Source organism: Mytilus californianus, unplaced genomic scaffold (genome assembly GCF_021869535.1).
Source record: "Mytilus californianus isolate M0D057914Y unplaced genomic scaffold, xbMytCali1.0.p SCAF_11, whole genome shotgun sequence".
Taxonomy (NCBI): domain Eukaryota; kingdom Metazoa; phylum Mollusca; class Bivalvia; order Mytilida; family Mytilidae; genus Mytilus; species Mytilus californianus.
This window is the reverse complement of record NW_026262593.1, coordinates 28290739-28318250: the sequence shown is the minus strand read 5'-3', so window position 1 is coordinate 28318250 and position 27512 is coordinate 28290739. Positions and strand designations below refer to the sequence as shown.

At 33.1% G+C, this 27512-nt stretch overlaps 2 protein-coding genes across 2 annotated transcripts in view; one reads left to right on the top strand and one right to left on the bottom strand.

Moving 5' to 3' along the window:
* Positions 1–12339, top strand: part of LOC127719844 (large subunit GTPase 1 homolog) — a 32921-nt gene extending 20582 nt beyond the window's left edge. Inside the window, exons 7-15 of the mRNA XM_052226151.1 lie at positions 1231–1318; positions 1653–2066; positions 3623–3724; positions 4509–4652; positions 5406–5529; positions 6371–6450; positions 7716–7826; positions 10136–10183; positions 12037–12339. Coding sequence (XP_052082111.1) covers positions 1231–1318; positions 1653–2066; positions 3623–3724; positions 4509–4652; positions 5406–5529; positions 6371–6450; positions 7716–7826; positions 10136–10183; positions 12037–12243 — 1318 coding nt within the window. The 3' untranslated portion in view covers positions 12244–12339. The remainder of the gene's footprint in view (positions 1–1230; positions 1319–1652; positions 2067–3622; positions 3725–4508; positions 4653–5405; positions 5530–6370; positions 6451–7715; positions 7827–10135; positions 10184–12036) is intronic.
* An 11866-nt stretch (positions 12340–24205) lies between these two features.
* On the bottom strand, positions 24206–26266 carry LOC127720972 (uncharacterized). Its single transcript, XM_052227695.1, has one exon. It carries the CDS (start codon positions 26193–26195, stop codon positions 24219–24221), a length of 1977 nt encoding a protein of 658 aa, XP_052083655.1. The 5' UTR covers positions 26196–26266; the 3' UTR covers positions 24206–24218.
* Between the last annotated feature and the right edge of the window lie 1246 nt (positions 26267–27512).

The following is a 27512-nucleotide window of genomic DNA, read 5'->3' as shown; positions in this document are numbered from 1 at the left end:
TAATTAATACTTTTATAAAACACCATTTCAGACACAGCATAGAAGACTTGTATACTTTTTTATTACGTTAGTAGCTTTAACTGAAGTTGTGGTCATTAGTACACATGTTCAATAAGATGTGAACTTTTAAAAGTGTATGCCAAATTAGGGTTTGACCTAAATATTAGCAGTTTGCTAAACATGGAAATGTGATTCTGCAGGTGTGGCATAGTATTCTATGGACACATAAGATTGTTAATTATTATATATTTACTACAATCTGTTTTGTAAATGCCATAGTAATAAAGGTTATATTGAAGGAGTGTACAGATCTGTAAACTCCGTCAACTCACTCACACACTAAATAAAGTAAGAAAAATATTGCACTTACTAAAGTTTCTATGAATTAAAGCTTGAATGACCATTTCATATACATATGTATTGTATCATTTAGTGAAAAATTTGGAGAAAATTGATTTTGCCAAAAAACTTGCATTCCCCTAGATTGAATGTTATTCCTGGAACTAAAAGTCACATGCATCATATAAAAACTATTCATTAGACCAAACATCACATCACTTCATATTAATAAATTTCAAAGTTACATTACATAAATGTTTCATTGTTTCCATAAAGGAATACTTTTTCATTTATGATTATAAATATTTAATTCAATTTGCTTTATAGTGACTAGAAAATGTTAATGATACTCTAATTACAATTCTTTCACCATCTTGGTTGGTATGATAGCCCAGAATACAAAATGAGGGTTCATTTAATAATATTCGTGAGGTACTAATTCTCGTGGTTAAAGGTGCACCTTAAATTCAAGTGTTTAACAAATTCAAATTTTCCGTAGGTTTGTATGTAGAATTGTTAAATCCAAGAAATCATGTATCCAGAACATATATGTTTTCCACAATCCATGAAAATTAGTATACAGGAAAATAAATCAATCTACAGTACCTAGCTTTGAAAGTTGAAAGGTCAATTTATCCCATTAATACAATACAATTAGATGCTAATATTTTATTGGTTCCTGATTTCATAGTTTTACATTGGGGGATACTATCAAAGTAACTGAACATTCATATTTTGTAAAGTATTTGCATTTGTAGGATTCCCCCCCCCCCCCCCCCCCCCCCCACAAAATCCAAAAATGTTGGTATCCCATGAATATTAAGTAATTCATAGTATGTATTATTGATATTCATGATTCTTTTTAAATTATTTGTTACATTTATATTTTAGGCAGATGTGGTGTGATTACTTTGATGAGAGAAATATCAAGTTAGCATTTTGGTCAGCCTTAGCAGAAACAGAAAGGCAAAAAGAAGAGGTAATAACTCAATACAAAAATATCCTTTTACAATATGAGTAATGACTTATATAATTTAAACTTATAACTCAGTTTATCTAACAAGGACTAGTCTTTGTTTTGCAGTGATGATATAGTTAGAGGCAAATCAGAAATGTGGCAACATTGTTTTAGTTAGACAAACTATATTTGTTGTCATTAATGGCCTAACATTGTCAGAATTTCTTTTGACATTTCAGTTCTTCAAAATCTAAAAATTATCAGATAAATTATATATTATGAACAATAGCCAAACAATTTATTTATATCCATACAAAGTAGATACAAAAAACAGCTGTTGTGGTTTATATTTCAGAAAGCTGAAGATTCATCAGATGATAACAATTCAGATGCAGATGAAAGTGATGAAGACGATGAAAACATGTCAGACGAGAATGAAAGTGATGAAGATATGAATGAAGTTGATGAAGATGACAAAGATACAAATCAAGAAAAAAATGTGTCGCGAGACATGTCCTGTGAAATACAGGAACGTTTGCAAGGTGCATCTGTAACAGACTCTGATCACAAAGTACCTAGTGACAGCAAAAGTGAGGACATTAAATCAGAAATTCAGAAATCAGGAACAGACTATAGTGATGATGCTTCAGGAGACTGTTGTAGTCATAGAAACCAACCTGACATTTTAAATGGAGAAGAACTTTTGAAACTGTTAAGAACCCTGCATAGCAGTGCTAAAGCAACTCCAGACCAAACCACAGTTGGAATGGTATTATATTTCTTATTTATAAAAAAAAAAAACCTCTGTGAATATAAAAATAATGAGATGTGGTATGATTGCCAATTCACAATGAACCAACTATCCTCCAGAGTTTAAATGACGTGGATATAAGCAATTATAGGTCACTGTACAGTCTATTTCAATGAGAAAAACCCATGCTGTATAATCAGCTATAAAAATGCCACAACATGAAAATGTGAAACAATTTAAAAATGAAAACTGATGGCCTAATTCATAACAAAACAATTTAAAAAAAAAAAAGATACGACAAATAAGAACCAACAACAACTGAATTACAATCTCCTGATTTGGGACATGCACATAAAGAATGTGCCAGGGTTAACCATGTTTGTAAGCCCTCAACCCTCTTCTAACCTAGATCAGTGGTGTATCAACACAAGAATGTAATTTTAGTCTGGCCTTGACAGAGTCAGAAAGGAGACATAGGTATTAGCACTGACAGAACTCATTTCCATGGATATTGTTTGGTCCCACCCAAACAGACATGGGTCTGTCGACTTTAAAACTTTTGCTTAGTTTACATGTATTAATTTGTGATTAGGTCAGTTTATGGGGAACCACTAGTGGTAGGTCATTGTTATTTGGTATGCATATGTATTAGCATTGGCACATCTCATTTCCATGAAGATTGTTTGGCCCTGTACCTTCAATCATGGTTCATTGACTTTGAATATTTTGCATAACATATATGTTAAACTGGGTTAAAGTATTGCTATTTTAATTTCAACATTTGCATTTTACTATCAAAATAACAAAAAGGCAAGAAATATCTCTGTTAACAGTTTATTATCAAGAATATTTATGAAAAGAGAAAAAAAGGACATATGTATATATATCAGTACAGGTCAATGAACAGTTACAGTCAGCTTGCATTTTATGCCATAACTAATGTGTTGGATTAACATGGCATGCTGTTGTTAACTTCAGACAAATGTGTTTATTTTATTATACCCCACACTAGGAAATAACACAGGGATATATTATGGTTTTTGACCCGTCCATAAGCCGGTCAGTTAGTTTGTCAGTCAATTTTGTTTCCAGATGCTTACTCAAATATTTAAATTGGTTTGCTACCATACTCACATATAATGAAAGGATGTTCCATATTGATTTTGAGGTTAATTCCTCAAAGTTCAAGGTTGTATTAACTATAAATAGACTGAACTTTGTTAAAAAACGTGGTTTCCTGATGCTAACTGAAGTAGTTATATTCAAGATCCCCATGTTGCCGGTTATAAGCTTGATATAGGCTACAGTCACTGTCAGATTTTTTCTTTCGAAACACAATAACTGAAACAACAACAAACTATTTTTAGTCTATAGTCAGATTCAAAAAATGACTTTAATATGAAGAAAAGCAATTTAAGTGCTGTTCCTTTATCAATTTTATCTAGCCATTAAGAGGTTTTTGTGTGATGAATTATTTGTACATCATATCCTTTCTATTAAATCATCATTATTTATTGATTATTTATGTAGTGTTTGTAATATACAAAACACATTTAATATGTACTTTATTTAAGATTGGTTACCCAAATGTTGGTAAGAGTTCAACAATAAATGCCATTCTGAAGATGAAGAAAGTACCTGTATCAGCCACACCTGGTAGGACTAAACACTTCCAGGTAAGCTTTCTATACACTTACTGTAGAACCAATTAGTTCATGGCTTCCAATTTTTGTTCTCACATGTACACACCCCGCAAACATAGTTTTTTGGGTTATTAGGGAATCGCCCTGTTCGTTTATCAGTCTGTCCATTTGTCCATGTGTCTTGCTAGTGCAACTCCTCCTAAATAGCCAGACTGATATAGATGAATTTTTACTCAATTGTAGAACACTATCTGAGGATATGCATCAAGAAATATTATCCCAGTCCTACATGATTAAAGGGGATATAATCAAACTTAATAATTTCAATATTGCAATATGTGGTATCATATACCTATATGGAGTTATTTCCTTTGAGAACGATAATTCTTTCTTTTGAAGAATCAACCCGGACAATACCAACTTTGAATGTAATTTGTTTCAAGGCATAAATAATGACCTGTGTGATTGTCCATGTTTATATATTTTCAGACTCTGCAGAGAAGGATTTCATGTTGAATGATTGTCCTAGTTTATATATTTTCAGACACTAGAGAAGAATTTCACATTGACTGATTGTCCTGGTTTATATATTTTCAGACACTGTTCGTAGAGAAGGATCTGATGTGTGATTTTCCTGGTTTATGTATTTTCAGACACTGCAGAGAAGGATCTCATGTTGAGTGATTGTCCTGGTTTATATATTTTCAGACACTGTTTGTAGAGAAAGATCTGATGTGTGATTGTCCTGGTTTATATATTTTCAGACACTAGAGTAGGATCTCACATTGAGTGATTGTTCTGGTTTATATATTTTCAGACACTGTTTGTAGAGAAAGATCTGATGTTGTGTGATTGTCCTGGTTTGGTTTTCCCTTCATTTGTATCGACTAAAGCTGAGTTAGTTGTAAATGGTATCTTGCCTATTGATCAGATGAGAGACCATTTACCTCCAGTTTCTCTTGTATCCTTTTCTGTAAATTTATACAATACTGATAAAGCACATTTTCTAATATTTCTATAATGTCTATATAGATAATAGCAAACAATCTTTCTTATAAGGGCATTGGATTGTTATCAAAAACAATACTGTAGACAATAAATAAATTAAAAACTCACCTTAAAGGTGTACAACAACTTGATATAATGCCTACCAATGTTAAAATGAGCATAGAGCATGGCATGAAATATTTATTTCAATTCTAATAGGAAAACATTTGTACTTCAAGGTGGACCTATAAGACTTGTTCGAAAGGCAGCCATCTTGATTTGATTTCCCATTTTTAATTTGAATAAGAACATGGCTGTGTTTATAAAGCAAAAGAAGAACGTCATATAAGAATTATAATTTTATTAAAAGTATATATACAAATAAAGAGTAATTACTATTTTCATTCACCTTTGACAAACTTATTTAAATGTTAAAGCAGTTATAGCAACATCCTGATGACAGAGCCCTAGGCACAGAAACATGTCAATCTCATTAAATACTGCAGCAATACCTAAGGTGTTTTAATCGAAACAACCCTGCATACCTGAGGTATCTTCTTTATGGATTCTATTGTATTGAAGATTTACCAGGCGTTGTTTCACTGTTGTTTGTAAAAACTTATAAATATTAAAGATAATTGTTTTCATTTGTCAGTTTTATTTTTTTGATTAAAATAGAACAACATGTCCAGATCAGTTTATAATATTTACCTTAACTGATATAAAGGTCTGTTACTATATTCCAAGAAATATACTAGAAGAGATGTATGGTATTAATTTGCCCCTCCCACAAGAAGGGGAGGATCCAAGCAGAGAGCCTACAGCATATGAACTACTAAATACATATGGAAGTTAGTATATATTATTTCACTTAGCTTAATTATTTTTTACCTTCTTGAAATTTGTAGAATTAAGATAGTTCCTGCCAGTCAAAGACTCTCTCTCTATTGTGAAAATGTAATTTTGTAGGTATTAACAGAGGCAAAGTTGACCTTAGATGTATTCAGCTATTATTTTTGGTTCTTTTAAGTTTCTGCACTCTAACTTAAGTTTGCCTCATGCAAATTTATGAAACTCATAAACAATGCTAAGAACAAAAACTCGCAGACAGAGTTCAAATTTGATTTTTGGGTAAAGATTGCATGAAATGCAATCAAAACCGTATGTTACTGACTTGATATCTAAATCTTCCAAAGTTTATCACTACTTTTGAGATACACAAAATATAGTGCATTGATCATAACATTCTATACATCACATCCATGAACATTTCCAGAAATTTATCAATGAAATAAACACTCAGATATTTAAGTCACAAATTGATGTTATACTTGTCAAGAAAATTATATAACTTTTGCAAGGTGCAGGAATCCAAAATCTGTTCTTAAAATATCAATGATGTCATTGTTAAAGTCATCTTTAAAAATTGAAGTTATCTTCCTTTGTCCAGAATTGTAGTTGAATCAACTACAACAATGCAATATTTAATTTGACATCCCACTGATAAATTAAAGCAATCTTTACCATTCAGTGCTAACAAGCACTTTGATTGATAAGTTGCTATTAAAAGCATTTAGTTTTAATTGAACAAAGTGTATTATCATACTCTTACCATGCTTACAGTAGATAAGAGTAAATGTTGGAACCTTTTCTAGTTTATGTAAATTTAAAATCAATATCATGCAATTTCAGCAATGAGAGGATTTATGACATCAAATGGGTTACCAGACTGTCCAAGAACATCCAGATATATACTGAAAGATTATGTCAATGTAAGTATCTACAGTATGGTGGATTATTTTCAATTATTTAAAGTTTAAAACTTTCGCTGTCTCTTGGTCCAAACCTGTTTGCAACGTTTATATTCATGTCTTTTTTTGTCCCTGATTCTTATTCTCATGCAATATCAAATTTACAGTCTAAGGTTAAAGTTTTTAAGACACAATAACCGTGTCAAATCATCATGGAATTTCACAAAATTGGACAGAAGCTTTTTTGTATCCAGATCAAAATTGTAAAAATGTATTTTTAGATATCAATAACGTTGTCACACCTTCATAGAATTTTATGAAAGTTTGGCAGAAGCTTTTTAATGATTAAGAGATTATGTCTGAAGCAAAATTTTGAAAAAGATTTTATTTTATTTCATCAGTATTTTTATGATAGATGGACTTTTTGCAGTTCTCATTTACATACAGGGTCTTTCATTAAATTTTTTAGACATCAATAGCTTTGTGAAACCTTCATGGAATGTTATGAGGCTTTGACAGAAGCTTCATCAAGATCAAGAAATAACATTTGAAAAATGAAATTTGAAATAAAAAAAATCTGTATTTAACTGATAAATGGACTATGTTTTTGGCAGTCAACATTACACTTTTACACTGACAGCAGAAATTACAGGCAAGACACAGCGTTCCTGGAAACCCTTTACAAATTTTACATACATTTTGGTTATCACTGTTAAAGTCCAGACATTTTTGGTTAAGCACTGTTAAAATCAAAAAAATATTTCCCTATAGATACTAAGTAAAACATTTAAAAAAAAAATAAAATTATTGGCCTACCCACATACCTTATTTTTCTACCAGAAGGCAGGAAACAAGTATATATGCAGACAACAAACACAGCTATAAGTAAAACAATGCCATGATATTTAATGTTATATTTTTCTGTTGATATTTTCTTCATAACTATAGATGTTCCATAAGATTTGTTCAAAATGTTTTATTAAGGATCTATCTCATCACATAAAATACTCACATAAAGTGTCAAAATTTCGATCTTGCCTCTGTGAAATTGTAAAGAAGATATTTTGGCATGCTGTTTCTTGCAGTGGTTGCATTTACATATTAGAGATTGCCATATTTACTTCAATATTTGCATTTCACTGTCATAATTATATACAGAGGAGACTTATTCCTGTGTCAACAGTTTATTTACATCAACAAAGAAATTTGTTTTTAGAAAAAATAAATGTGATATCAAACCATTTAATGGTGGTCTGACGTATTTGATAACGATGTTTTATTTGCAGGGTAAATTGTTGTATTGTAAGAATCCTCCAGGAACTGATCCTGATGTGTTTCAATGTGCCTGTACAGTTATCCCAGAGGATAAGAAGAAAACAGTATCGGCTCAGTTATTAGTAAGATTTTGACATTTGACATATTAAAGTATACAACTTCATCTGCATCCATGCATATCAATTGCATGTAGTATATGAGGCCTTCTTCAGTCATGCTCCAATACCACAAAAGAAAGGTTGGGATTGATTTTGGGGGTTATGGTACCAACAGTTAAGGAATTAGGGGCCAAAAAGGGGCCAAAAATAAGCATTTTTGTAACTTCCAGACATAACTTGTGTGTTAGTGTATGGATCTCTCTGACATTGTACCACAAGGTTCCATATCACAAAGGGAATGCTGGGATTGATTTTGGGGGTAATTGCCTCAAAATATTAGGAATTAGGGGCCAAAAAAGGGCAAAAAACAAGCATTTTTCTAGTTTCATGACAATAACTTGTGTGAAAGTGTATGGATCTTTCTGAAATTGTACTACAAGTTTCCATATCACAAAGTGAAAGCTGGAATTGAGTTTGGGGGTAATTGCCCGAAACGTTTAGGAATTGGGGGCCAAAAAACACATTTTTCTAGTTTCCAGACAATAACTTGTGTTCAAGTGTATGGATTTCTCTGAAATTGTACTGCAAGGTACCATACCACAAAGGGAAGGCTGGGATTGAGTTTGGGGGTGATGAATCATAAGGGGGTTCAAAAAATTGGGGGGGGGATTTTTTTTTTTTTTCTTTTTTTTCTTTTTTTCCTTTTTTTTTTCTTTTAAAATTTTCCATTTTAAGTTGGTTATTTCTGATTTATATTTAAAAGCAAATAATAATGATATGGTAGGAGATACACACCAAACAGGATGTGTAAATTATTATATAATAAGTATTGTGCAATAGCAAGAAATTTTCAATTGCACAGTATTGCACAATAGCAAGAAATCTTCAATTGCACAGTATTGCACAATAGCAAGAAATCTTCAATTGCACATTATTGCGCAATAGCAAGAAATATCCAATAGCACAACATTGCGCAATAGCAAGAAATTGTCAATTGTGCAGTATTGCGCAATAGCAAGAAATATTCAATTGCACAGTATTGTGCAAAAGAAGATACTTCGTATAAATTGCTTATTTCTTGACCAATTTCAATGGAGTTTTATTCTTGAATTCTTGGGGTTCTTTAATATGCTGAATCTAACCGTGTATTAAGTTTTTGGATTTTGGGCCCCGTTTTTAAATTGGTCCACATTGAGGTCCAAAGGGTCCAAAATTAAACTTTGTTTGATTTCATCAAAAATTGAATTATTGGGGTTCTTTGATATGCCGAATCTAACTGTGTATTTAGATTCTTAATTTTTGGTTCCGTTTTCAAATTGGTCTACATTAAGGTCCAAAGGGTCCAAAATTAAACTAAGTTTGATTTTAACAAAAATTGAATTCTTAGGGTTCTTTGATATGCTGAATCTAAACATGTATTTAGATTTTTGATTATGGGCCCAGTTTTCAAGTTGGTCCAAATCGGGGTCAAAATTAAACTTTGTTTGATTTCAACAAAAATTGAATATATGGGGTTCTTTGATATGCTGAATCTAACCATGTATTTAGATTTTTGGGCCCCGTTATCAACTTTGTCCACATTGAGGTCAAAAGGGTCCAAAATTAAACTTTGTTTGATTTCATCAAAAATTGAATTCTTGGGGTTCTTTGATATGCTGAATCTAACCATGTATTTAGATTTTGGATATTGGACCATAATAGGTGAATGTCCAATTTAAAATTTTTAAGTTCTTAGACCACATTCATTTTGTGTCAGAAACCTATGCTGTGTCAAATATTTAATCACAATCCAAATTCAGAGCTGTATCAAGCTTGAATGTTGTGTCCATACTTGCCCCAACTGTTCAGGGTTCGACCTCTGCGGTCGTATCAAGCTGCGCCCTGCGGAACATTTTATTATTAGCTGTGTTTGTGATTAAAAGTAAGTACTTATCACAGGCAATTGATATTTGGGATACAGTTTTATTTGCCCCCTTTCACTTTTGAGGAGAATATGAGGCTCTGCAGGAGCTCATTATTCATGCTCCATAGATATTTACATGTTTACACTTGTTTGCAGATTTGTCCGCCATTACTTAAAAAACCACACAAGTTCTAGCAAAATATTGCATTACAATTTAAACATTTAACGTCATAATTTAAAGTTGATGGTTGCATGACATCAAAAGGTTATTTGGAGACAGATCTACAGTCAGTCAGAAACAATTCAGCTAAATACCCAAAAGGTTGAACATGTCTATTGTTTCAAAAGAATTAAAAAAATTATTATAAACAATCATTTGTTGAAAAGTTATGTTTATATATTCAATTACCATGATTAATCTTATTTTTAGGCTTCAGCTCCAAAGCAGACAAGATTAGATAGAGAATTTTTCACTAAGGTATGTGAACACCATTTTTTTTCCATTAAACATTATATAATATGCAAATGTTATGATAGTTCAACGAATACTTAGCTTTTGATGTCATGAAAAACAGACAGAAAAAGAAGAATGTGGGGATAAAGATTGTATCGCCAGAAGACCAAAAATATCAAAACTGGCAAAATTGGTATCTATTTGTTGCAGTATCAAATTTGAAAGACGTAAATACTTTTATTTACTGTGTCTTTGATTTTAAAAAGATATTTAGAATATACAGTCATTCAATGTGCAGATTTCAAAGTCAATTCTCCCAAGAGCAAGGGTCTTGGGCCAAGAGATAGGATTTTTTAAATTTTCAACATGTTTGGCAAAAGTTTTTTATGCCCCCGCTGTAGCGGAGGGGGCATTAAGTTTTACCCTTGTCCGTCTGTACGTACGTCCCAAAATTGGTTTCTGTTCTCTAACTTAAGTTTGCCTCAACCAAATGTTATGAAACTTATACACAATATTTATTATCACAAAACACAGATCAAGTTTGAATTTTGGTGGCATCACTTTTACCTTTCTAGAGTTATGCCCCTTTACAAATGGAAAAATTGCTGAATTTTTCGTTTCCGTTCTCTAAATTTAGTTTGCCACAACCAAATGTTATGAAACTTATACACAATGCTAATTACCACAAAACACAGATCAAGTTTGAATTTTGGTGGCATCGCTTTAACTTTTCTAGAGTTATGCCCCTTTATAAATGGAAAAATTTCAAAATTTTTATTTTCTTCTAAATATTAAGTAATTTTTAAAATTGGAGTTTTCTTTCTTTGTCCATGATTATAGTTGAATCAACTACAATCAATGCTTTATACAATGCAATGTTTAATTTTGACTTCCACTGATAAAACACAGATCAACTTGAATTTGGGTAGTGTCACTTTAACCATTATTGAGTTATGCCCCTTTATAAATCGAAAGAGTGCAAAATTTTTAGTTTCCATTCTGTTACTTAAGTTTGCCCCAACCAAACATTATGAAACCTATACACAATATTCAATACCACAAAACTAAGATCAACTACAAATTTTTTGTTTCTGTTTTCTAACTTTAGTTTCCTCAACCAAATGCTATGAAACTTATACACAATGCTTATTACTACATAATACAGATTGAGTATCAAATTTGGTGGCGACACTTCTTGAGTTCCTTTATAAACACAAAAATTGCTGAATTTTTTGTTTCCGTTCTCTAACTTTAGTTTGTCTCAACCAAATGTTATAAAACTTATACACAACCGTTCTAGAGTTATGTGTGTTTACAAATAGAAAAATTGCTGAATTTTTAGTTTCTGTTCTCTACTTAAGTTAGCCTCAACAAAATGTTATGAGACTTACACACAATGCTTATTGCCACAAAAATCAGATCAAGTTCAAATTTGGGTAGCGTCACTTTTACCGTTCTTGAGTTATGTCCCTTTATAACTATATGATATGCAAGCGGGGGCATCATCTGTTTTCACATGTGGACACTATCCACATTCTTTTACAAGTTTTGATTGATCGATTGCTGGTGTTTAACTCCACTTTCAACACCCTTGGATATTTTAATGGTGCCAGTTTTTATTGGTGAAGGAAGCAATAGAACTCTGGAAGAACCACCAATTTTTTGCAGGAAAATAAGGGATCCTAGTCCATTAAGATTGGAGTCAAATGCACCTTGCCACAAGCAGGGTTTGAACTGACAACCTCAGTGTTAACAGGCTAGTGATTACTCTAGATAAAATACATAGGGCACTCTGCCAAGTAATATAACTGTAAAAAAAAAATATCTTGCTGTCATACCTACATGATAATTATTGAGGCGTTTGTTTTTAATTTCAGAGTCAGCCTAAAGCCCATTCTAAGGGAGTGACAGGAGTATCAAACTTCGCCAGAGTCCAAGGAGTTAAACAGATTAGTTCAGACTCAAATATTGCTTCACCTAGTAGCAGTGTACAAACTTTGAATGAAAAACCATGGAAGAAACACAACAACACCAAGAAGAGAGAAAAGTTACGCAGAGTTTACAAGGATCATGATGATGATTAACCTGATTTCTGTGATTACATGAATAAATTTTATGGAAATATAAAAAATATTTTGATTGATTAAATACATAATAAATACATTTTTGTGAACTGATTGGGGGTATAAAAACAAAGTCAAGAAGTTAGAATAATTCTCAGGAAGAATATAACTTTTAATGTCAGTCAAAATAATGTACATATTCTCTGTCTGTGCGCAATTTTTCATTTGAATGAAAACTTTGACATTCCTGAATCACATATTTTGTCTGTTTTATTCGGGATCCATAACAGTTAGTTTTCTTTCAATTTTGACATTTTTTTCTGGGTGTGGACACAACCTCAATATCTTATCGTCACTTTCACCTAGGATTACAAGAACGTTTTGTAGTTTATGATAAGAACTTGTTAGCCAGCCATTGTAAACTCACCTTAGCATAATTTTCATACTCCAGTTTTCACATTAAAATTTCAGGATATTTACCTTGAATATTCTTAATGGGATCTGTTTCTCATTAACTATACAAAATAGTTAAAACTTATTGGATTTTCCTGCTGAAGGTTGTCAGTTCTCTCTGGGCACTCCAGCTTCCTCCACCAATAAAAACTGACTGTCACTATATAGCCAATAGTACTAAAAGTGGTGAAAAAGACCAACAATCAATCTTAAAAATAATTGATCTGACTGTGGATTGGTTGGGAAGAATTTGTCTTGGTCATACATCTCACATGATATTGACTTTAATTTCATGCTTCAGTTGTCTGGTTATGTTTTCAATGTGATGTTTGTTCATCAGTTACAATTAAGGAAGGTTAATAATATTTGGCTTATTGATTGATTACATGGAGTATATGGTACATCAGGATAATTACATGGAGTATATGGTACATCAGGATAATTACATGGAGTATATGGTACATCAGGATAATTACATGGAGTATATGGTACATCAGGATAATATGGCTAAAGTTATGTTATAGTTTATTTTATGCTAACTTGAAATAGCCATGAGTATTGAAAATGGTGTTAAACACCAACAATCAATCAAATGTTTTAACAATGATGCATCGAGTGAACTAACACCTTCTAACGGTACAAGCTGGTAGAGAGTAATCAGGATGGATACCCGGAAGTATGCTGCGGTTGTCTAAAAACCTCGGGGAAAATAATGCTACACAAAGACAACAACATCGTAGACTACTGCAAGGAAATTCTTTATTATGGTCTGCATGTTTCGCCACTTACGGTGGCGTCTTCAGGACAATTTAAACATCGAAAACAAATACTGAAGTACATAAAATGCGGTGCATATGGGGTTACAAAGGTTAACAAGAAGTTACATCACAATAATAGATTTGATGACGTTAAAATGAAAGTGAAAGTAAAAGTCTTTGTGTAGCAAATGTTTTAACAGTTTAATCACACCCCTTTTTAATTAATTACCAGAATGAAGAGATTTGTGTAACAATACATGCATTAATAAAATGTAATTTCAATTGATTTACTCTCAGTTCTTATGTCAAATTATTGCAACTAATATCATTTTATGCCTTGATTTTTAGATTATTTCTTTCAAATTATTGTTAGAATGGTGTTTGTCTCTGAAGCTTTTGTTCAATATTTATTTTATATACTGAAATAATCTATTTGAAAAAAGCATATGAATTCCATTACGTCAAAATTAAAATATGCAATTGACCCAGTGTTTAAATTTGACACACCAAAATTTAAACGCTTCTGTTTTGGTGAAAACTGCCAAAATATCTCAATTTATGATATATATCTGCTACCATATGTCACAATGCCTTGACCTCAATTTTCGTGCTCAACTGGTTAGAATAAACTTTCAGAATGAACAACAATATTAGATATTTGCATTGGTTATCAGCAGTTAGGGCAAGTCTGACATATGTAATATAACTGACAGAAATTTCACACTCCAGTGGTCTGGTTATTCCTTTAAAATGAGGTCGGTTTTTCAACAAATTTGCATAGAAGCTAGCTTAACCATAATGATAGTGTGCAATCAGGATATGTCTGTCTGTCATAAATCATATGTATTGACCTCAGTTTCTAGCTCCTGTAGTCTGGTAAAGTTTTTAGGAAAAAGCCAGTTCCTTAATATGTATTTATGACGGGTCAAAATATTTGGTATGTAAGTTGGTTAGATTAATATGTCTGTTGGATATTGAATTTTTCCTTGACCTCAATTCAGTTTCAATGCTATTTTCAAGAAATCAACAATATTGGTATATGTTAAGCTTAAAATTGTCTAGAGTCTAAAAGTTATGATTTAATTTGACAAAGAATAACAAAGATAATTAGGTCTTCACCACCAAAGTCGCCAAATAACATGAAACATTCAAATTTTACAAAAGACAACCACATGCACATTAAAACTCCCGTCTCAGCATGTTCGTCTCGTCCAGATATACATGTTATACTTACAACTAAACGTAAAACAAAATACCAATCCATCAGTATTACCATCATCAACATTAGGATTACGGGTTTAGGTCCGCTTCTCAGATACTATATTTATGTATCAGAGATATTTCAGCATGTTGACACTTTTTGAAGATCTCTAGCCTCCTCATGTCAATTCGGTCTAACTAAACAAAAAGATATGTTATACAATTATAGCCTTTGTAAGAGGTCGATATAACATCGTATTTTGTATGAGGTCGATATAACATCGTTTTAACCTCAACCAAAAGCTACAATTGTTATATTATTAATCAACAACTATCGCATGAACAATGTAAAATTAGGGATTTCTAGAATGTATTTTAGTAACATGCTGTATGCCCTGTGCAAAATGCTGTTTTTGATCTACGAAAAGTTAAACACAACAGTATTTGCGTGCAAACTGAGTAAATACATGTCATCAAGTTTTAACGAATCATAAATCCTTAAAAATATTCGATTAATACTATAAAAGAATACACAATTCAATCAGGAAAAACAACTATACCTGTATGATAAAGATAAAATAGATAACATTGATAGATTGATGTTTTACGCCTCTTTCAGTACCATTGGCTATTTCGTGGCGGTCAGTTTTTATACGCCCGTTTACGGCACGTATTATGGTATACCTTTTTACGTCCGTCTGTCCGTCCGTCCGTCCGTCGTCAACATGTCGGACATTAACTCAAAAACGCTTTAACCAATTTGCATAAAACTTTGGTGAATTGTTTATATCTATTGACGTGAGCTCCCTTTCGTTTTTTATAAATTTTAGATTTTACGTTTCCGAGTTACGGGGTTTTATTCATTAAAAAAAGGGGGATTTTCCAGTTTTTGGACAATAACTCAAGAATGCTTTCACCAACTTGCAAGAAATTTTGGTTGATTGTTTATATCTATTGACATGAGCTCCCTTTGGATTTTTATAAATTTTAGATTTTGCGTTTCCGAGTTATGAGGTTTTATTCATAAAAAAAAGGGGGATTTTCCAGTTTTCGGACAATAACTCAAAAATGCTTTCAGTAGTTCTCATGAAACTTTGATGAATTGTTGATATCTATTGATGTAAGCTCCCTTTAGAATTTTATAAATTTTAGATTTTACATTTCCGAATTATGGGGTTTATTCATTAAAAAAAGGGGGGATTTTCCATTTTTCATACAATAACTCAAAAATGCTTTCAGCAATTCGTATGAAACGTTGGTGAACTGTTTATATCTATTGATGTAAGCTCCCTTTAGAATTTTATAAATTTTATTTGTTTATAGTCTGACAACAGATTTACTAAGTATTGCGCAACAGCACAGTGTATTGCACAACAGCAAGTCAAATCTTTAATTGAATATAAATTCAATTCATATAACCAACTTCAAGTTCTTTGACTACATTTATTCAGAAACCTATAATACATGTATTTCAAATATTTGATTACAATCCAAATTCAGACCTGTATCAAGCTTGAATATTGTGTCCATTTTTGCCCCACTGTTCGGGGTTAGACCTATGCGGGCGTATCCAGCTGTGCTCAGCGAAGCAGTTTATTATTGGTGGAAGAAGCCGGAGAGAACCACCGACCTTCGGTAGGAAAATTGACAAATTTAGTCATTTAAGACTGGAATCGAACGCATTTGCTACGATCGGGATTAAATGTTGACAGGCTAGTGATACTGTAAACGGACTACTTAGACAAATGGGCCACCGAGGCCCAAAATTATAGATAAACAAACACAACTAAAACAAAACAATGATAACTTAAACAGTGTATTTTCAAAGAATGCGCAGTCGCACTTACTGAAAGAAATATCACAGTACTTAAACTGCTGATATGAAATCTTGCCGTCTTTAGTTGTAATATCGACAACTGTACTTCAGAATAGATTTCATACAGCACGCCGCAGCAAAAGTCAAATCATTAACGTCATTATTGAAAAAGCCATATCAGATACACTTTATAATATACTTACATATACAGATGTTTTATAGTCCTGTTTGAAAAAGCCTTGCACACTCTTACTATACCGATTGCTGATTCAATAGGATCTATGTTCCCGGTTGACATGGAAACAATTGTTATTGTTATCGTCTACATCGATGTTTGTCTGCTGTTTCGGTTGTCATTGTAATACAAAAGAGACAGCATATTTTAATCTGTGGTACTTTTTGCATCTGCTGTAACGACAGCCGGTAATAGGATGTGCTGTGCAACATGACTGATATCGATATTGCCACATAAACTATTATAAAAATAAGATGTGGTATGATTGCCAATGAGACAACTCTCAATGCACAAGAGACCAAATAAGTATATTATTGAATTTACTTTAATTGATGAATCCTTGCCTTCCATTTGTGTGTGTGTAATTTTCTTGGTCTAAAATATTTCATCCTCCGAGAAGTTTACAACTCAAAATTTCAAAAATTCCAAAGAGCAAAAATAAATATGAAAGCAGACGTGGGAGTTATGTCTGTTATATAGATAGCTACGCAACGACGAAAAGACATTATTTTTTCTGTTAAGATTTTAGCCCTACCTCTTTACAGAAAATTACCGTATCAGTGACTATTGGTCACATTAGGGAATATCAAAGAGGTCAATATATGGTGCCTTCAATATAATAGTGTCTATATGCCAAGATTTTTCTTGCCACGAGTCAAGTAAGAATTTGATAGAGACTATCAAAACTGTACCATCCAAACCAAATCCTTAAAGAACAAAACATTAGGATATATCTTAAGATAACAATTTGCGAGGTTCTTGACTTTCGAAAAACGAAAATATGGCGGAGTTAAAGTATTTTTCCTTAAATTCATAAGACACGAGTTTCTTTTAACTATAATCACGGTTATCGAAATTATTGAACCAATGCATACATATATACTAAACTAATTCCTGTATGCCTGTTTTTACATTTATTATGAATCTATATCGTATAGGTAATGACGTCGCTAACGTAAAATGTAATTTTTCGCGACGTCGAATTGTGACATATTGAAAAAGGATGCATTTTTCGACTGATTCTATTCATTACCTTGAAAACGAGTACATGGACCCTTCTTTTCAAAGAAGCCATTTGACTTGAATTTGTGTGTGAAGATTACTTGTACCAATTTTTATGAAAAAATCACAGACGTATTTTCTTTAAATTATATATACAACTAAAACTGCATGAAAATTTATTAAAAATTAATCATTCCCAAAGAATTATTGCACACATCTATAGCATAGTTATATAAAGGAGATATTCAAAACGATTTTACAAAAATTCGCCTTTGGTTATCTTTTGATACAAAAAAAGTTAGGTTTGTCTGTCCAAAGGATTTGAATGTCCAAGAAACCGAAATATGCCTAAAATTTCGACCCAATTTATCTCTAAAAGTAACACATAAATAAAGGTATATTTTTTATAACATCTTTGGATTGATTTTGTGAAAAATATCTCGTATGTACTTTTTTGAAGAAAATCACCGTAGGATCAAAACTGTATATATTGTATGCCCTTAAAGTGCATACATGAAGCTATCATACTAGACTTTTTTTAAAACTTTTTAAAACGGCACTTGTGTGGAATTAATTCAGAGGAAATTATAGCCTCCTTACTATTCATTTAATATTGAAACCTTTCGAAGCAGTAATGTTTTTCTATCCACACAAATATAGACGGCCTTATCCCGATTCGGCCTAACTTTAAGAACTTTTGATTTACAATTCTCTTCATCTCCGTTATTGTTTTTGGCATTCCTATTATTCTAGATTGAGCGCCAATTGATGAGTCTTATAAAAACGAAACGCGCGTTTGTCGCATAAAGTTATGGTGATTTTTAGCCAACCTAGAAAATGATAAGATTATTTCTGCATTTAATTGTAGTGCGAGTACTATTTAGCCACGTATTATTTTTTCAGGAGTGTTATTTGTTGAGTTGTTGAATGTCTCAGTTGTATAATTTGGAATTATCATAAAGAATGCATAGGCATGAGCACTTTTGTTTATTAGGGTTTACAAAATGCCCAATGGGAATGTGACCAATGTGGCTTACCAAACTTCTCCACATGTCTTATTTGACACATCAATAGTTATGAACACAAATACATGTAATTTTGATTCATCTATTAATTCATCCTTTTGTGAAGGTAATATAGGGAGTTCATCAGAAGCATCTTCCCCTATTCAAAAATCATCTAAACAGTCATACAATTATACAAGGAATAAAAGATCAGACTTACCATTACGCATAATAGTGGTAAATTGTCAGTCCATTAGGAATAAAAAATGTGACATTGATAATCTTATTGAGACAACTAAACCAGATATTATGATTGGTAATGAATCATGGTTGCACAAAGATATAGATTCTACGGAGGTTTTCCCACAAGGGTACATTATATACAGAAAAGACCGTAAAACAGACTCTCATGGCGGGGTATTTATACTTTAATTACACCTTATGTAAGAATCCTGGGTTTTGATTGGTTGATAGCCAGTGTATTTTTCACCAATTTACTTTTATCAAATGAATATCGTTCATTTTTAACAGCGCCGGGTTATATGCAAAAAGGATATGCCTTTCTTACCCTCTCTGCCGTGGTATTTGCCAAAAAATACTCTATCCGAGTTGACGCTTGTAATGTCACGATCATCAATGCGTTTTATGTCACGATCACCCCGAATGTTAACGTACAAAACGCATTGATGATCGTGACATACAACGCATTGATGATCGTGACATTACAAGCATCCAGTCGGATAGAGTATTTTTTGGCAAATACCACGGCAGAGAGGGTAAGAAAGGCATATCCTTTTTGCATATAACCCGGCGCTGTTAAAAATGAACGATATTCATTTGATAAAAGTAAATTGGTGAAAAATACACTGGCTATCAACCAATCAAAACCCAGGATTCTTACATAAGGTGTAATTATAAACAGATATAGCATGTTCTTGAGGGGTATTTGCGAAAAATACCAGTCTTGAGAATGAATTTCCCTCGCCTTACGGCTAGCGAAATTTAACATTCTTTCGACTGGTATTTTTGGCAAATACCCCTCCTTAACATGATATATCTGTTCAATATCTGACAAATACCTCAGCTCAGAACCACCTGATTTAAAATCTGATGATACTAGTGAACAACTGTGGATCAAGGTACAAATTATAAGGTCACCTGATTTATACATAGGTAGTTTTTATAAACCAAATAAAACTGATGAGGACTATTTAACACACTTAGGAAAACCTATCTCAAGAATAAGGCATAGTGAAAATTGTCACCTTTGGTTAGGTGGTGATTTTAATCTGGCTGGAATCGATTGGAATAATTACTCCATAAAACAAAAGGCGTACAATTCAAAACATTGTCAGCAATTAATAGACATATGCCAAGACAACTATCTAGAACAAGTTGTAACAACACCAACACATTATACAGAAATATCGCAGTCCATAATTGATCTCTTTTTAACTAATAACAGCTCTCTAGTTAATAAAACTGAAGTTATTCCTGGAATATCAGATCACGAAATTGTATACATCGAATCCAACTTAAAACCTAGAAGAGCGAAAAAAAAAAAACACCTAGAAAAGTATTTCTATACAACAAAGCAAATACTAAGCAAATAAAGGAAAGATAAATAACATAAATCTTGACAATATTGCAAATATAGAAGAACTTATAATGGATCAACTTTGGGCTAATTTCAAAACAATGGTATTGAAAACCATGGAAGAGTCAATTCCAACTAAAATGATAAATAATACAAAACAGAAACTACCATGGGTTAATAAAGAGATAAAATCACTTATTAGAAAAAGGAACAAATTGTTAAAAAAAATGAAAACGGACTCGCACAATAAAATTAGTAAACAGTACAGGGAAACAAAGAAACTTACTTCAGAAAGAGATGAGAAAAGCCTACTGGACATATTTAGAAAACATCATTTGCTATGACGAAAGCTAAGAAACTTCACAAAAGCAGAAAAAAAATTGGAATTACATCAGATCCACAAAAAAAGACAGTCCAGGAGTTGCACCGTTAAGATCTGAGGGCATGCTGATAGATGACACAAAACAAAAAGCCGAAATACTAAATAAACAATATCACTCTGTTTTTACACCTGAAAATGACAAAGAACAAATACCAACTCTTTCAGACAACTATCCATCTATGTCAGAAATACATGCAACATCAAATGGTAAAGAAAAACTTTAAAAAAATCTTGATCCATCTAAAGCCACAGGTCCAGATGAAATACCAGCACGCATACTAAAACAATTTGCATCTGAGTTTGCACCATATCTCACTTACATTTTTAATACATCTTTTTTGAAAGCAAATGTACCATCAGACTTGAGAAAGGCAAATGTAATTCCTATTTTTAAGAAAGGCGAAAAATACCTAGCAAGTAACTACAGGCCTGTCTCCCTAGCTTGTATATGCTGCAAACTGTTAGAACACATTGTAGTAAGAAACATCCTAAAACATCTGGACACACATAACGTACTAGTGTACAATCAGCATGACTTCAGAGCAAAACGCAGCTGTGGAACACAACTTCTTACATCAAGTCATGAATTACTCAGTAATCTTCATAACAGCATAAACACAGATCTTATAATATTAAACTTCTCCAAGGCATTTGAAAATGTACCTCACAAAAAAAATATTAAGTAAGATGGATAATTATGGCATAAGGGGAAGTACCTGGAATTGGGTATCAGCCTTCCTTAATAATAGAACGCAACAGGTTGTCCTTGATGGGGAGGTATCTAGTCAAATGCCTGTGGTCAGTGGGGTGCCTCAAGATTCAGTCTTGGAACCTCTTCTTTTCCTGATTTTCATAAATGACCTTCCTGCAACAGTAACATCAAAAACACGCTTGTTCGCAGATGACTGTATTTTATACAGAACAATTAAAAATCAGCAAGATTGTACCATCCTACAAAATGACTTAGACTGCCTAGCCAAAAGGGAACAAACTTGGAGTATGCAATTCCACCCAGAAAAATGCAAATCCCTCACTGTAACAAGATCACAGTCACCATACAAACACAACTATGTACTTAAAGGCCACATTTTAGGATCCGTAAACACAACAAAATATCTTGGTATCACCTTATCCAACAACATGTCATGGGATACCCATATTAACAACATCACAGCTAAAGCAAATAAGATCTTATGCTTTTTTAAGAAGAAACTTAAAAATAAATCAGGAAGAAACAAAAAGTTTGGCTTACAAATCTATGGTACGATCAAACCTAGAATACTGCTCTTCAGTTTGGTCTCCTAACACCCAAAAACAAAAAAACAAAATATTGAAAAAGTACAAAGAAGGGCAGCACGTTACATCACCAACAGGTACCATAACACCAGGGCTCTCGGTCATAAAACTTTACTCAGTACTCGGAGTACTAAATTTGTGCTCCAAACACCAAATCCAGGATTTTGATTGGTTGATTTCTGAGTCTGAGTACGAAAATCGTGCTCGAAAGTTTTATGACCGCAAGGCCTGTAGTTCCATGATTGAACATCTTAAATGGAAGTCACTTGAAACTCGCAGAAAAATCAATCGAGTAACAATAATGTATAAAATCACACACCAACTTATAGCAGTAGATCCAAACCTTTACCTTTCACCACAGCTAGTCAAAAACACCAGATTCACCAATTCACTACAATATCAAACATTCAGCACCAGAACAGATTACTTTAAGTACAGCTTTTTCCCATTCACAGTTGTACTCTGGAATTCACTTCCACAAAACATCATCAGCGTTAACTCTTTGGATCAGTTTAAAATACTGATCCAAAGTCAGTATATTTAGGTATCTACCCTGTTTGTAAATATATGTAAATGTGTTTATTTTTAATTTTTGCACAAAATTGTTTTTTTGATTATTGCAGTCATAAAATTGTTATCTTTTAATAAGTGTCTGTTTGTGATGTGCCGACGTATAGTCATCAATGTGCTGATAGATCGTCGTACGATGTAGATGTAGATGTAGAATTGTGCAACCTAACACAAAATATAGATTATAAATCGCGGCAAATGACCGATTAATGGCGACGACTCAGTCTGGATTCGCATGGAAATGCATGCATATCAGGAGACGCTGACCCTGCGCATGCCTACACACCAGTCTCGCTCTGTTTGATGTTCATGCGATTTTCCTGTTGTTTGTATATTCAACATGAATTAAGAGTTCTGCACAGCTGGCCTTTTTAATTTTTTTGATTTGGGCGTCACTGATGAGTCTTTTGTAGACGAACCGCACGTCTGACATATTAAAATTTATTCTTGGTATCTATGATGAGTGTATTGCCTATGAGCAGTTAATGCACCACAGTGTTACTGAACTTCCCTGAGAAGTCAGCTGTTATCAAAGTACATTTATTAAGTCTTATCTTGAATATACGAAATACCGGTAGGGACATACTATTTTGAAAATTTCTCAATTCAATTTTGACATTTTTACTTCAAACATGACATTTTTCACTTCCAACTAGACATTTTTCACTTTCAACTTGGCATTTTTCATTTCCAAGTTGACATTTCTTAGTTCCAACTGAGAGTTCAGAAATGTAAACTTGGAACTCAGATAATATCAATTTGGAAGTGAAAATTTTAAATTTGGAATTGAGAAATGTCATTTTAAAAGTAAGAAATGTCTAAATGTAAGCAAGATAAGTCAACTTTGATGTATGAACTGTCAGCTTGGAAGTAAAAAATGTCAAGTTGAAACTTAGAAATGTCAAGTTGGAGCTGATAAATGTCAATTTTGAACTGAAAAATTCAACGTTGAAACGAAATTGTCAAGTTTCAAATGACCTTCCGGTTTTTCGTATGAATAGTAATGTATAATTTGTACTTTTATCTTTCACTTTAATGTCCGTGTGATGTTTTGTCTAGAGTCCTTGCCTACAAAAAATAATTCTGTAATCTTTTTATTTTTATTTTTGATAGAATTGAGCACCTTCTTAATCCAAAGAGTAAAGATCAGCTGAGTGACCATCCCAACAAGTAGCTTTGCCATCACACTTGTGTATTTTATATTCCAACTAGACATTTTTCACTTCAACTTGGCATTTTTCATTTCCAAGTTGACATTTCTTAGTTCCAACTGAGAGTTCAGAAATGTAAACTTGGAACTCAGAAAATATCAATTTGGAAGTGAAAATTTTAAATTTGGAATTGAGAAATGTCATTTTAAAAGTAAGAAATGTCTAAATGTAAGCAAGAAAAGTCAACTTTGATGTATGAACTGTCAGCTTGGAAGTAAAAAATGTCAAGTTGAAACTTAGAAATGTCAAGTTGGAGCTGATAAATGTCAATTTTGAACTGAAAAATTCAACGTTGAAACGAAAACTGTCAAGTTTCAAATGACCTTCCGGTTTTTCGTATGAATAGTAATGTATAATTTGTACTTTCATCCTTCACTTTAATGTCCGTGTGATGTTTTGTCTAGAGTCCTTGCCTACAAAAAATAATTCTTTAATCTTTTTATTTTTATTTTTGATAGAATTGAGCACCTTCTTAATCCAAAGAGTAAAGATCAGCTGAGTGACCATCCCAACAAGTAGCTTTGCCATCACACTTGTGTATTTTATATGTATGTGTGTTTGCGTCATAGCTTATCTCGAGTTGATGAGAATGTGAGTTGTCGGTTGTAGTTCCTACTGTTACTGTCAGGCCTTTAGCCAAATCCTGCATGTCATCATAGTCTATATATAACTCATGGAAATGATGGCCGGGTGGGTCTTGGTTGGTGACAGATGTTCGGAAGTGTGAGTCAGCTTGTGTTAGTCCACTTCCAGCAAGTGCACTCGGTTTTTGATCAAGATAGCCACCAAAATTTTTCAAGTGATTCAATACGTCCTTAACCGCATCAAGCTCCTTTCCAACCTGATTACCTTCCCGAGTGACAGGCATAATGGGGTATCTAAGTCGAAGCTTTCCAACACCAGGAATATCTGGGAGTGTTATACGTTGACCGGACGAAACTACTTTCTTAAGAGCACCTTGTCTGTCGAGTACACCCACTGCTCCTCTATCAGTATCGGCTTTATCCTTATCGACGTTTGTACCATGGAAAAATTCGACGGGTGTTTTATAGAACAATTTATAACTTGTACCATTATATGCTTTATCTACTGTTGTACCGCCATTCCTTTTACCACCTTCACTTATTGCTTGTTGTCCTCTACGGTCTCTCCTGTCTATATACTTAAGGTTGTGAGGATTCCAACTAAATAAAGGAGTCAAATAAATAAGTTCTAGTGGAATAGCGTAGGTATACCTGACTGCTTCAGTTTTACATTCTTTGTGGTGAGTATGTTCATTTTTTGCACAGTAATGTATTTTCATGGGAGCAACCTTTGGGTTCGACGTCTGAGCAACGAACAAGTTACTATCAGAGAATCCACGATGGACATCTCTTATACCCATTGCTCCTTTTTTATCGTGTTTGAAACGTCGATGATAGTAGGCGGTATTGAGAAGAGTGGCATTTACTTTATGAGGATCTAATGTGTCCATTCCAAACGTATTATCGTGGAGGACAGCCCCATAGTTGTCTTTTCCTGGGATTTCATTCATAATTTTATCGAGAATACCATTATGATAAGCAGAATCTTTAAAATTACCGAATCCATCTTCCCATTGGAAATGATTTTCTCTCCCAAATCTTCTAGCAAGTGTAAATCTTGCTGATCTTGTATGTGCATATCTTGTCAAGTTCATTTTGTGTCCAATCCTTCCTGCCATATCATCAACTGGTTTAATTGCGGATAAAGGTAGATCAAATGACAATGGATGGCATGATATCCTATAGTTCCATTGCGCATACTCGGGAGTACCATTGATCATATTCATGATTGTTGTTGGAAGGTATGAGAAATTCTCCAGGTAGTGTTTTCCTCCAGTGTAAGATGTAAATCGGATCTTTTCTTGTAAGTCAAACCAGCTCTCAGCATCGATGGAATGACGATCGCTTTGAAATGGTTCGTCAATTGACTTTGTACTTGTTGTCCATGTACCCTCTAAATAACACAAAACCGGTTTGAAGTATGGTCTATAGTCTCTAAAATTATGATTTTGAAATGCAAAGGCACGGAAATAGTTTTGCATTTCATGAACTTGTTCTTGTAGATTGTGTTTGGCCAGTACGGATGGCGGTACAGGAGGGAAAGGAATATCGTCCTGTTGGTTATAATGTTTAGATGTTTTGCTGGGCATGCGCAATTTGTAATCATTATGTCTCGTTCTAAATTCTACACCATTCATCGTAGCAATAAATTCTCCCATTCCGACAGTTCTGTCGTAATTTGAATGTTCATGAATAGAACAGACAGAATTATAACTGTGGGTTTGTGTAAAGTATGATTTTGTACCATCTTGGGTAGTACGTATCTGTTTGATTCCAGAGTCAGAATCGGCACGTGCTCTTTCTCCGATCGACAGTTCTGTTAACATGAGCTGTCTAGTTAGATCTTCGACTTTCTTGGCGAGCATTTCAAATTGATGATCAGTCACAACCGCCAGTGTTCCCGTGACCAGCACGGAAATTGCTAGTAACAGCCTCATTATGACTTCTGAAAGAAAAACGAAGCACATTTAAATAGGAAGATAAATGGGTTGATATTAAGTATCATGTACAGTTTGGTGTAGGCTGACGAGTGCTGTCCCCTGGTTCGTTACTCGACCAGATTTGAGACCGATTTATTAATCAAAGTTCGGTGTAGATTTTATTAATTGACTAAAAAAAGGAATCAGTTAAGGCTTCAAAATCATACACATAGTATTTCGAATGCATAATATAGCATTTAAAATCTTTGAATAATGCCTGTTTTTATACGCCCGTTTACGGGACGTATTATAGTATACCATTGTCAGTTCGTCCGTCCGTCCGTCGTCAACATGTCGGACAGTAACTCAAAAAAGCTATATCCTATTTGCATGAGACTTTGGTGAATTGTTTATATCTATTGACGTGAACTCCCTTTCGATTTTTATAAATTTTAGATTTTGCGTTTCCGAGTTGTGGGGTTTTATTCATTAAAAAACTGAGGGGAATTTTTCGGTTTTCGGACAATAACTCAAAAACACTTTTTCCAATTTGCAAGAAACTTTGGTGAATTGTTTATATCTATTGATGTGAGCTCCCTTTCGATTTTTATGAATTTTAGATTTAACGTTTCCGAGTTATGGTTTTTTTTCATTAAAAAAGGGGGATTTTCCAGTTTTCGGACAACTGAACTCAAAAACACTTTGAGCAGTTTTCATGAAACTTTGGTGAATTGTTTATATCTATTGACATTAGCGCCCTTTCGATTTTTATAAATTTTAGATTTTACGTTTCCGAGTTATGGGATTTTATTCATAAAATGGGGTGATTTTCCAGTTTTCGGACAATAACTCAAAAGTGCTTTGAGCAGTTTTCATGAAACTTTGGTGACTGGTTTATATCTATTAAAACAACCTCTCTTTAGTTTTTTTTTTTATAAATTTCTGATATGACATTGAGTAGTTATTGAACTTTATTCTTTCAAAAAGCTACGGGCGTATCATGCGCTCATGGCGCAGCTGTTTATTTTATTATACCTTGATGGCATTGACATAGTTCAACCTGTTAGTACCAGTGGCGGATCCAGGGGAAGGGTAGAGGGGATACGCCCCTTAATTTGATCGCGTAAAACAAATAAAGAATACCAATGTTTTTTCACGATATATATAAATTTTTAGTATAAAATCGTCCAAATCTTTTTTTCTTCTATATCTTCAATCATCGGAATTACTCTCCTTTTTCGAAAATTCTGGATCCGCCCCTGC